We start from the raw sequence: 12,642 nt of genomic DNA on the forward strand, positions 1-12,642 counted from the left end.
CAAAACTTGCTCAAAATAATCCTTAATGTTTTTTTGACAGCTTGCAGCTGTAAACCTAAACCTACTATAGTAGGTGGATTAAGCTTCAGTAAAGAAGTGAACTTAAAGCCTCATAACCAGAACCGGTTTCTTCTTTTCATAGGTTCATCCTTGCTTGTCTTTGCAAGGCACTGTCAACAAAGAGGAAAAAACAAAAGAGAAACAGCAAGGTAGGGCTGCCTGCAGAGTTTGTCAGATCTACGTTTCAGCATGTTTATTCCTTGGGAGAGAGGGGAGACTTGATTCTCTGTCTATACGGTGCATTTTTATTTACTGACTACAAAATTGACTTTTTAAGTTAATTTTGCTTTTGTTTCTAATACTAAATAATATTGGGTCACTTCCACTGGGTACCATGCAAGAGAGTCTTTGCTTGTGTCTTCATAGTCGCAGCTACGCTTAACAAGTATCTGATTTTCAACATTTATTTAAATGGTTCCTGTAGCCTAAACTTCTTACTCTAATGTACAGGGAGCTGTGCGGTCAAGCTGTCTGTTCCAGGGGCATATCAGAAACAGTTGTGTATTCCTTGGAGACCAGACAATGAGAAGGATTATGGAACCTCGTTTGTCTTTCATGTGGATAAAGAAATGTGTCCAGAACTGCAAGTGGAGCTGCAGCAAACTGTATCTGTCCTACAGGTAAGCATCTGTGCTGACTGCTACAAAGTTTACAGCCCACTTTCGAATAAATCCACTCTGAAACCAGTGCCTTTGGTCCATGAAAATGTCCTTAAACATAAATTGAGTAGTCTTTATATGATCATTAAGGGGAGGGCAGGGACTTCTTCAGCTGTTCCGGGATGTCAGTTTTGGGTACATTATTCAGGTGTGTGTGGATGTCAAAAGCTTGCATTGGAAGCAAGTTTCTTCTGGAGTACTATATGTATGTGGTGCTAGGGGCCATCTATTATTTACTTCCAGATATACCTTTTTGATCACGCTTAACTCTGTAATGTTGTAACTGCTCAGATCAAAATTTTCTAGGCTAGAAGCCTGTCTTGAATGGATTTTTCTGGTTACGTATTAGGAATTTATGGGCAGAGAGAGAAGTTTTTCTTTATCATTGCTTTTTACACACTACTGTTTTTTTTTTATTTTAAAAATTGAACAAAAATGTCAGACTTTTCATTGGATCTTTGACATTGGGTAAGGAGGTGAATTTGTCTTAAAATTATACCAACACTTTAAAATCTGTTTGAACTTAGGGATGAAAAAACGTGAATCTGCACATTCTTGCTACATGAAGACATCTTTACTTTCAGCTGTTGAGATACTCTATAGCAAGTCTTTTCTATTAGAAACTTGTAAAGCATGTGCTGCTTCCAGAGGCTTATTTAGCTTTGTCTGTCACTTCACAGTTTCTACAGGTACCCATGCAGTTTGTGTATCTCATAGGAGTGACTAAATATTCATTGTGATAACTGCTCCCAGTATAGCCAGACACCAAAAATGAGAGCAAGGAAACTATTTATTCTGTGATGTTATTCATCCCCACAAGCCATTGGGCAGCATAAATGCAGATGGTGATCTTGACTGCTCTAGAGGCAGCTGCGGAGAAGAGACTACAAAAAGGAATATGGAGGAATAGCTTTGCAATGGGGTTGACTGGGCAGCAAACATGAGCTGAAGAGAGAGACCTGGACTTAAGTAGCCAAAAACTCAGAGCCAGGCAAGCAAAAACATGGTAGAAGTCAACCATGGAGATTGGCCCAGGTGGTAAACCTCAACCAAACCACACCTAGTAACCAGAAGAACATACTCCTTCAAAAGCTGGCATAGAGCACAAAGGTATCCAGTCTGACCTTTCCTCTCTTATCAGAGGTAGGAGAGTGCCAGGAACGTACTAATGTTGCTTGCCCCGTACCTAAATGCATGTTATTTGCCCCTGTTAGGAGGAGGACAGTGGGCTTACAGGGACATTTGACTCAAGACAGCTGTTTTTGGTCAGAAGACATCTGTGAAATCTATGGGTAGTTCCTTGTCTGTCTTCAGTTCTTGTTATGAGAAGGGTGATAACCTGTTGTTTCTTTAAGGTGCTGCCTCCTCCCAAGGGTTGAGGCCTGTGGTGGGTGTAAAGGCTCCAGCTCACCTAGTAGGCTGGGTAGGTTTGAGTGTGGCCCTGTGATATGAGGGGGTTTTTAACATTCCTCTTTTAAATTTAGGAATCTGCACACAGCTCTGTATTAAGAGACGTTGCTACTTGCTAATCCAAAAAGGGAGAAAAAGATTTCCTGGCAAACTTTAATTTGCTCTGCTTGTAAAGATTATGTTTTTTAATTACATGCTCCCATTTGTCCCTAAGGCTATTATCCTATTTCCTATTTTGTGGTATTTTTTTCTGTGTGTCTAACGCTGTTGCCTTGTTGGTATCTTTTCCGAATCCTGCTTTGAAGACAGAATGCAAGTTTGCTTGTGAGCTTTCTGACACATGTCAGAACACAACTATTTTTGGGGGAAATTTCATGTTTGGAGATGAAGATTTTTTGCTTGTGGCAGGCAGCTATATTAAAAAAAAAAAAAGCAGCTATTTGAGTGACAGAAACAATCCCAGCAAAGATCTGTCAAGCAGAGAGCAGGATGATCTTGAAAAGCTCTTAGACTTTTGGGAAAGATTTAGTTGTAATGATCTTAAGGATTGTTTGCTGTTTTGAGATATGAAAGTCATATCTCTAACTTTTTTCTGGAGAGCTCAAATAACATTTTGTTTTTTATTAGGATGGTATGAACCCTGATATTGAAAAGCATACTACAGTTCTGGGATTGGGGACTGTACCAGTTAATTCTCTTCCTATTGGACAAAAAGTTGATAGAAACGTTTCTCTGGGAGAGGTAATGTCAACATTTTGCACTTGTTTTAACATGCTTGGGATAACTTTTTCTCCCATTGCCTATAGGCATTTGGGAAGTTAAGCTGCACATGATTCTTAGGAGTGCTGTTTTCTTGGATATCTAGAATGAAATACTATGATTACTCAGTGCAATTCTTCTAAAAATGTTTTCATGGTTGGGTCTTGCAAAATAAGTATAAAGTTCATCACTTTCCAAAGCAAAAAGTCTGTTAGGGTGTGAAAGAAATATAAGAGGAGGAGAAAAGCAAGAAGCTTGCAGAAGAAATAATTTTTTCCGCCCTGCTCTCTAAGTACCTGTTTTTAGTCTCTGTGGAGACTATTGAAAATGTTTGAAACAGGTGCAAGGGAGAGGTGTTCCAGAGACGTAGTTTTGTGGGTGAGAGTGCTGTTCTGGTTAGTATCTAGTGACCCCACTGATGTCATAACCTCTAGATAGTAGTTCCACCTATGTAGCTGCTATCAATTGCAAGATGTGTTCTCTCTTTTCACAGGGACAAAGTTTGGATATGAGTTTGAAAACTGAAGAGAGGTGAGTGGGAACCTAAGACCTCTAAACATCAGGAAAGGCCTTTATTCTCGTAGTGAAGGAGCTGAGTAACTATCCCTGCTGTTCTGGGGAGGTCTGTTGTCTCCATTGATCTCTTGGGATAGATTAAAGAAAAATGCCTTTGTTTATTTTTCTTCTGAAGGCTGTGTCCCTTCACTTTGCAGATACTTTCTATTGTACTGGTATCAGTCCTGATGAAATCTGAACAGATTTTATGTTCCTAATACTTAAATGTAAAATAGCCGATGGTGTAAATATTAAGTAGCTTTGTTAGGTACAGATAGTTCCCAGAATATGTGCAGTGCTGTATTGACAAACAGGAAAGGACATCTCAGTGTGTGAAGAGCTTGAACTATAAACAGAGGAAGGGTGCAAGAAAGGACTGATAAGGAAAGAATAACACACAAACCCGAGCAGTTGGCTAGTAAGTTGATAGGGTCATTTGGTATATAGTTATTAACTGAAGATCCCGCTCCCCTTTCACAAACTCATAGCAAGTTTATTGGTATTCAGTTGTCCCCTTCTGACTCCTAAGTTCAGAAATTTCTGTTTTAAAATTGCTCTTCCCCTCATTTCTCCATCCATGTCAATACAGTAATCTCAATTGCTCCTATTGCAATCTTCTTCACCTACAGAGAATCTTTTCTTCCTTTGTGAAATTCCTGAAGCTTAATCTGAATACTGTTTGACACAAGCTTTGTATTTAGACATTAAGGGAGAAATACAATAGGGAGAAGTTTCACTTTTAATTCCAAAAACCTGTTGTTACAAAATAACTGGTGTATAGACACACACTAAAACTTCATTTAAGAGTTTGATCCAGTGATTCAGATCAGCACCTAGATTGTCTGTTCGCAGAAATTGCTTTTCCCTGGTAATTACAAATCCTCCAACATTTGGGGTATTTTTGTTTTAATTTGTATTTCAGCACTTGGGATCTTGATATACGTCTGGGTTTTGACCTCTGTAAAGAGGAGAGAGAATTTTTGGACAAAAGGAAGAAAATAGTTTCTGAGGCACTGAGGAAGACTCTTCACTTAAAAGAATCCCCTCCAAAAGATGAGGTATTGAGCACAGTGCTGTAGTGAGATTTGTAAAATCCTTTGTACTTTGTTGATAATTAGGTATTGTAGGATTCTTTGCCTGTAACCAATGGAAAACATGGTTTGCATTCACTGTGGCATGAGATAGAACTGAAATGTCACAGGGATCTGAAGTCTCAGATGTTGTTATATTTCTAAAATTGAGGGGTGTGTGTGTGTTTTAGAACACAAAAAATTGAAATTTCAGAATGTATGTACTTTCTTTAGTTGAACTCTTGTGTCTTGGGCTTTGAGCTCTGAATTGTGATGGGAAAGTGTGTTTCAGAATGGTTAAATTGAAGCCCAGACCACAGGAAGAGCTTCCTAATTGCTGATTTGAGGACACATATCCAAATAGCCTGATACCTTGCTCTGTGATCTTTGGGTGATGTTATAAGAATGATTGCCTTTTTTTTGTTCTTATGTGTATATTCTATGGCATGCAAGTAAATGTGTGATAATATACATAACAATTTCAGTAAGTGACTGTCCCTAAGTCTGGGACAGTCTGCTACTGCTTACTATAAAACTGCTATGTTTCATAGTAAACAATATATTTCAATTACAAAGTAGAGAAAGTTCTGGTTGAAATCAAACCTGAAATTACTTGGAATGTAAATAGAAATAGAGATTTTTTTTTTCTCTTATTTGCATAAGAATGAGACTTAAATGGGGTTAGTTCTGTAATTTATTGGCAATTCAAAAATCTGTGATTGTGATCCCTGAGTTTGCTGTCTGCAGGTTCCAGTCATAGCGGTACTGGGGTCTGGAGGAGGGATGAGAGCACTGACATCGTTCTATGGCAGTCTTGCTGGGCTTCAGCAGCTGGGCCTTCTGGATGCTGCAATATATCTGTGTGGGATTTCTGGCTCTACTTGGTAAGTTACATGCAGCGTTGATTCCAGAAACTTATAGGTGAATATGGTAGTGTTGACGCAAAATAAGGCCAAAGCTGCATTTGTGCCATCTGTAGACAGACAACGAAGTCAAATATTTTATCAGTTCTCACCTGTGAGTTCTGGTGGGGATCCTAAAGAGTCTGAGACTCATTATCTCTTTTAACCAATACAGCTACTGGCTAAATTTATGAATCTGCTGCATTTGCAAGCCTGGCAGCTGAATATTAAGATGTATTACATGAATAAAACTGCTGTGTGTTCCCTCAGAGCCCTGACTGCAAAAACTTTCCCTATTTCCTTGCTCTTGCCAAGGAGATAACTGAGGTGGTGCAAGTCACTGGAAACATGTCCACATGGACCACTCTGTCACTACCTTTCAAAATTGCGTATGCAGCTGAATAGAGGAATAGCACCGGCTTGGCCTTTGGTGGACTGGAGCAATGTGCTGAAATGTTAAACATGGCTAGAATGTTTCAGTAGCTCAGTGCTTGGAGTTTGTGGTGAAATCATCTCTCATAAGTACACATCGTTTTTGTGAAATGGAGTTGTGCAACCTGACAGTAATAATCCTCCCTTCTAGAGCTTTGTGTGTTAATTTAAACTCCTATGTACCTAGTATTCTTCCACTAACCTTGTGATCTGGCCTGCCCCTTTTGATTCAGAGACAGACTTTCAAACAAATGTAGGCATCTGTTCATGTGGATAGCCAATGGTCCAAACTAGTTTCTCATTTAATCAGACCTGTGTTCTGATGAAGGCTATGGCCTCTATTGCTGTATGCAATAGCACCCTTGCAGTCAGCCAGTCTCTCAGGGTTGTTAGGGCCTGGAGTTAACTCATATTTGTGAACTGGTTCATGTGTCCTAGCATATGATGCTTGCAACATCCTTGAAAGGTAGGTTAGCAATCAGGATGAAGTTGTCCTGTAGGTGTCAGGGTTTTCAGCATGTTCTAGAGTTCAGAGATCCATTATTATGGTCTCTTTTCTCTTCACAATGTTTTATCTTTTAGCTAGACTTCTCAAGCTTTTAGTTCAGTGCTGCAGCACTAATTGTAACTAGCTAAAACTATTGTTTACATGAGGGTCATTATTACTGATGACATTAATATAGGCATTTTCAGGTGTTTATCAACATTGTATCAAGACCCTGACTGGTCGCAGAAAGACCTTCAAGATGCAATCAGAAGAGCTCAGGGTACTGTGTCCAGCAGCAAAGCAGGGGCATTTTCCCCGGAACGACTGAAATACTATTTCCAGGAGCTGAATGCAATGGAGATTAGTGGATGGAAAGTTTCCTTTACAGATTTGTGGGGCCTTATTGTGGAATATTTCCTACAACAGAAGGTAAAAGAGTTCACATTTGGATGTGTACTGCTGTTTGCCTTCCAGGTGGGAGCTTTGCCCGCCCACGTGTTTTGTGTCAAGAAACCAATTACTCTCTACCTTTGTGAGCTGTTGTGGAATAAACATAGGGAGTTCTCATGTCTTTCTGCCTCGGGTTTCCCAGCACCCTTCTTTAGTAACGAATTTTGAAATCATATAGGTCAGTGCTATAGAAAAATGAAGTGTTTATTTGGAATGACTGTTATTAAATTAATAGCTTTTGTATTGGGCAGGTTAAGCTTGAGATAATGATGTTGGGTTTGCAAATGGTATTACTGTGCAGTATCTGCTATGCTAATTGAAATTGGAGGGGTAACTAGTTTATTAATAACACCAGACACTCTAAATATGCAACTACAGAAATACTCTGGCAAAATCTAACCATATGCATGGACAGCGGGAGGAAAAGGGAGTTTGAATTAGTAGTATTGTTAGTCAGAAATGCTAAGGTACAGCTTCAAGTTATCAAAGTATGGGTACAGAACTTACCTGACTAAAGTGTGCTTCTCCTTCCTTGCTTGTGTCCAGGAAGATCCATCAAAGCTGTCTGATCAAATGATTTAGCAGGAAGCAGTAAAATGGGCCCAAAACCCCTATCCTATCTATGCAGCTGTCAATGTGAGACCCAATATTAGCAGTGGTGACTTTGCAGGTATGAACATGGCAAATTTATTTTTGTTTGCTAAAATCCATAAATTCCTTTCGCCAATCCAGTTCCTTGGGTAGTGAGTAGCTGACAACAGGAACGTGGCTCAAGCAGCCGTTGGTAGTGCAAGAAGCAATAGGATACTGATTGGCAGAGTATTATCATCCTGATCACAAATGTCGTCTTCATGGCTGTAACAGAGAAATGAGATTCAACTCCACTGGCCACTCCACATGTTTTGCTACAATGTGCCTGCAACTTTCAGAAGCTGAGAGGGAAGATTCTTATAATACATGAGTCTGTGTCTGAATCAGAGAATTGAAATCCTTGGTGATTAGGTGACCTACTTCAATCCAGTTGGCGGCCGGTCACGAGTAGTGTTCCCCAGGGCTCAGTATTGGGGCCAGTTCTGTTTAATATCTTTATCAATGATCTGGATGAGGGGATCGAGTGCACCCTCAGTAAGTTTGCAGACGACACCAAGTTGGGCGGCAGTGTTGATCTGCTCGAGGGTAGGAAGGCTCTGCAGAGGGATCTGGACAGGCTGGATCGATGGGCCGAGGCCAACTGTATGAGATTCAACAAGGCCAAGTGCCGGGTCCTGCACTTGGGCCACAACAACCCCATGCAGCGCTACAGGCTTGGGGAAGAGTGGCTGGAAAGCTGCCTGGCGGAAAAGGACCTGGGGGTGTTGGTCGACAGCCGGCTGAACATGAGCCGGCAGAGTGCCCAGGTGGCTAAGAAGGCCAACGGCATCCTGGCCTGTATCAGAAATAGTGTGGCCAGCAGGAGCAGGGAAGTGATCGTGCCCCTGTACTCGGCACTGGTGGGGCCGCACCTCGAATACTGTGTTCAGTTTTGGGCCCCTCACTACAAGAAGGATGTTGAGATGTTGGAACGTGTCCAGAGAAGGGCAACGAGGCTGGTGAAGGGTCTGGAGAACAAGTCTTATGAGGAGTGGCTGAGGGAGCTGGGGGTGTTTAGCCTGGAGAAAAGGAGGCTGAGGGGAGACCTCATTGCTCTCTACAACTACCTGAAAGGAGGTTGTAGCGAGGTGGGTGTCGGTCTCTTCTCCCAAGTAACTGGTGAAAGGATGAGAGGAAATGGCCTCAAGTTGCGCCAGGGGAGGTTTAGATTGGATGTAAGGAAAAATTTCTTTACTGAAAGAGTGGTTAAACATTGGAACAGGCTGCCCAGGGAAGTGGTTGAGTCACCATCCCTGGAAGTATTTAAAAGACGTGTAGATGAGGCGCTTAGGGACATGGTTTAGTGGGCATGGTGTTGTTGGGTTGACGGTTGGACTCGATGATCTTGGAGGTCTCTTCCAACCTTAATGATTCTATGATTCTACTTTCTCTTACAGTCTCAGATAATCAGTTTGTGTAGGATTCATGTAAAATGATGGACTGGTAAACTTGTAGCATGCACCATCACAATTGCGGCATTTACCAGCAAGAATCCAGGCTGCTTATACGATTACAGTAAAAAATGAAGGCCAGTCCTATTCCAGGTCACTTGAAACTTTAAATATGATGCAACAAGTGAGGATAGATACAGTGAGACAGGAACACAAACTCTTGTGTCCATCTGTGTACCACTATGGGACTTTTTTGTTTGTTTTGTTCTAGAGGAGTGTGTGTATATGACAATGAATTTGATTTGTAAATATTTGTGGAACTCTTTCAAGCATGAGGGGACACTTTGATAAGCAGACAATGAAGTCTGACATGGTAGGTCAACTGAGTTTTCAAGTCAGTACTATAACAGTTGCTGAGAGATGGTAAGTAGTGTGAAGAAAGGCTGAGAAAAGTGACGTAGCTTCCATTTGTGATGGAAAATGGAGCCATCAGAATGGTTTAAAGTGGAAGTAAAATAGGCAGGTTATTTCTGCAGTTACAAAGTCAAGATGGAGCAAGATGGGATTTTTTTTCCCCCCCAAAAAGCCAGGAAGAAAGGAGGTTGTATTAGTCAATGAAAGCCTGTACAAGAGTTCTTATTAATCATGTGTAAGATAGAGGCTCACTGAGAAGAGTGGCAGGGAAATCCATAGTGATGGTGAGAGAAGTGGAGGGAGACTCCGTTCTGTCTCTGTGTGAATAGAAATCAAATGAGTATTCTCACCTATGTTTACTCCGAGATGAGCAAATACCCTGTTGGCTTGTTCTTAGAATGGTGCGAGTTCACTCCCTATGAAGTTGGATTTCGCAAATATGGAGCTTTTGTCCGAACAGAGGACTTCGACAGTGAGTTCTTCATGGGACGGCTTGTCCAGAAACATCCAGAGCCTAGGATTTGTTTTCTACAAGGTATGATCTTACAGTAATGAATAAAATGGAGAGACGGAAAGGAGCTACGCTGCTTTTGAGACTCACCAACTTAAACCGATGCCTTTTTGTCCCTTCCTAAAGAATTTGAAGAAGGGAAAAATGTCAAATCTTTCTCCAAAGGTTTAGGTGTAGGTTCATAGTATTACAATCTGATGTCCTGAGTCTGCAAGAAGACTGTGTTATGAGCTGCCTGTCAAAAATTTCTGCTTTAGGTCTTCCCGTTCTCTTGCCATCTTTCCCTTGCTGATAACGAGAAGTTTCTGTGTTATATTATTACATCAGAATTTGTCACATGATTAACTCAAAGGTTTAAACTCAAACATCACCTGTTAGAATAGCAGGGGTCAAGTGACAGCCCTCTCCCATCACAAATGGCAGCTGAATTATAGGCCTTTTGGTTACACTGTGAAAAGCCTTTTGAGTATTACATTCTTCCATATTTCTCCTGCAGGAATGTGGGGCAGTGCCTTTGCTGCAAGCTTGGATGATATCTGCCTGAAGGTGGTTGGTGTAGGACTGGGCTTTCTAGATTCTTTCAAAGATGTTATCAAAGTTGTAGGTAAGAACATACATTAAAATAGTAGGATTTTTTGAAAGATTCCTGGTTTTGGAATGATCACACAAGTAATATGACTTAAAAATATGCTGTGTGTAGTTTTCAAGATTAGCATAAAAGATGGATTTGGACAAATCTCTCGTACTGTGTATTATTTCCTTCCATCACAAATATAGTGAAGAGAGTAATTATAGTTTTCCAGTACACTTTCTCTTCCTGCTTTTTTAAAATTTTGTATCTGACTGACTATAAATTTGGGCTAGTTCTGGGAGCTGTTTTAAACACATATTACAGTGCAGGGGGTCTTAATCATGAGAAGAGGAAGAATAGAAGCTGCACTGCTAAGCAGGAGGTGGAAAATAGATTTTCAGTTCCCTCCTTGGCCTGATTTTTGTAATCTTGGATAAGCTGGTTGTATGTTTATGCATTGTTCTCCATTTGTACAATGGCTCCCTAGCAGTGAAAAGGAAGTATATTAAAGACTGAGAGCTGCTCAGGTGCATAGTTATAGCCTTATAGTAAGTAGTTGGGTGAGATATTTTTTTTTCTTCTCTGCTTCTGCAGCCCTAATTCTCTCCCCCCCCCCCCCCCCTTTTTATTAAATGCTACTGTGTGTGTATGACTTGTTGTCTTACGAGACAGAAGTAGTCGTCACTTGGTAACAAGAGTTTATTTGTGTGCGTTTGAAATGAATATGGACAATGATTTATGAATAATGCTATTCCCTTTAAATGGGGCAGGTAAATTATCCAACTATAGAATATGCAGTTCATTTAAATTTCATTACAATACTTTTTTATTAGAGGACAAATTCAGTTTCAGGACAACTGGTTAAATATTGTAGAAAAAAAGTCTGAAATGTTGGAGCTGGACAAGCATTTTCTATGTGTTCTGCATCCTTCTGTGGTTTCTGCAGATGACTGCCGAAGATTCCATTTCCGAGATCCAACACGACTGAAAACTCGCTTGGTTATACCTGGGGGCCCCTTGTTACAAATTTTTCAGGATTTCTTCAAGTCCCGGGTCACATGTGGAGAAACCTTCAACTTCATGCAGGGATTGTATCTTCATAAAGATTATGTTAACATCAAGAAATTTGTGGCTTGGAGAGGTAAATGAGTCTGTATCTGGGATATAAAATAGTGTGTTAATATTCTGTAACAGTCAATGTTACAGAACGTAAGTGAGCTTGACTTTGTTCCACTGAGGTCAGGGAATTTACCCCTTCTTACACCATAGCAAAAAATTTGATCCACTATGTATGTTCTGTCATATAAGGCAAGCTCGTCATCAGACTTTACAGGTCAGTCTCAGATGAATATGCATGTTGGAATGTCTTTTTTTCTTCTTATAGCCCCAGCATAAACTTTGTTTGTTGCTTGTACTGAGAGGTGTGTAATGAATCATTATAGTTACTTGTGTTACTTGGAGTGTCTTCCAGGCACTCATCTGGATGCGTTTCCCAACCAGCTGACCCCCATGGAAGAGAGCTTGTATTTAGTGGATGGTGGCTTTTCTATCAACTCTCCCTTTCCTTTGGTACTTCAGCCAGAGAGGGATGTGGATGTTATCTTGTCATTCAATTTTTCCTGGGAAGCGCCATTTGAGGTGAGGAATGTAGCTGAGCATTATTACATGAAGGTAAAAGCACAGAATCGTATTTACAATGAAAGCAGATCAGTTGATGTTGAATAAAAACACTAATGAAAGAGTGCATTAAAATAAATCCTTACCTCTTTCAAACCTTATTGTACTATGCTTTTTACTGTGAATGTCATGAGGAGATGGAAAGTGACAGCTGTAATAAGATTCAAAACTTCAGAAGCCTAAATAGATTGTTACCTAAAATAAGAGTGTTTGCTTAGCTCATATGATCCTTGTTACTTAGATGTACGCTTCTAATGGAAAAGTGGCTATTGGTGGTTTTCTACATGCAAACAAGTTATTTCCTGTATATACAACTGTTTATTTTTAAGTGCAGAAAAGTCAAGGTGAATATATTTAGAGCAACAAAACATAAAAAGTTTCAGCTGCAAACTGTTGATGTTTGGTAGCAGTTCTCAGTTCTGCTCTTCATTCTTCTTCTGTATCACCAGCCAGAGAAATTGTTTCTGCCAATTTGAAGTTGGATTTCTGTCACTTTTCTTTTGTGGAAGTCTCTCTCCCTTTGAGGATTGTAGTTAGATGATCTTAGAGGTGTTGCTGGTATTCTGTCAAAATTATTTTTGTTCTTTGACAACAGGTTTTAGAGCTGACTCAGAAATACTGTGATGAGCGGGAAATTCCTTTTCCAAAAATCAAATTGAGTGAG

General features: G+C 40.3%; 1 protein-coding gene across 1 annotated transcript in view; it reads left to right on the forward strand.

Moving 5' to 3' along the window:
- Positions 1-12,642, forward strand: part of PLA2G4F (phospholipase A2, group IVF) — a 27,702-nt gene that overhangs the window by 12,035 nt on the left and 3,025 nt on the right. The window contains 13 exon segments of the mRNA XM_009319214.1: positions 143-209; positions 511-680; positions 2,757-2,870; positions 3,382-3,419; positions 4,366-4,501; positions 5,261-5,397; positions 6,541-6,763; positions 7,331-7,454; positions 9,617-9,754; positions 10,227-10,334; positions 11,248-11,442; positions 11,773-11,939; positions 12,574-12,642. The exon segment at positions 12,574-12,642 is cut by the window's right edge and continues 130 nt beyond it. Of these exon segments, the coding sequence (XP_009317489.1) occupies positions 143-209; positions 511-680; positions 2,757-2,870; positions 3,382-3,419; positions 4,366-4,501; positions 5,261-5,397; positions 6,541-6,763; positions 7,331-7,454; positions 9,617-9,754; positions 10,227-10,334; positions 11,248-11,442; positions 11,773-11,939; positions 12,574-12,642 (1,686 nt within the window).

Source organism: Pygoscelis adeliae, unplaced genomic scaffold, assembly GCF_000699105.1.
Source record: "Pygoscelis adeliae isolate BGI_AS28 unplaced genomic scaffold, ASM69910v1 Scaffold22, whole genome shotgun sequence".
NCBI lineage: Eukaryota > Metazoa > Chordata > Aves > Sphenisciformes > Spheniscidae > Pygoscelis > Pygoscelis adeliae.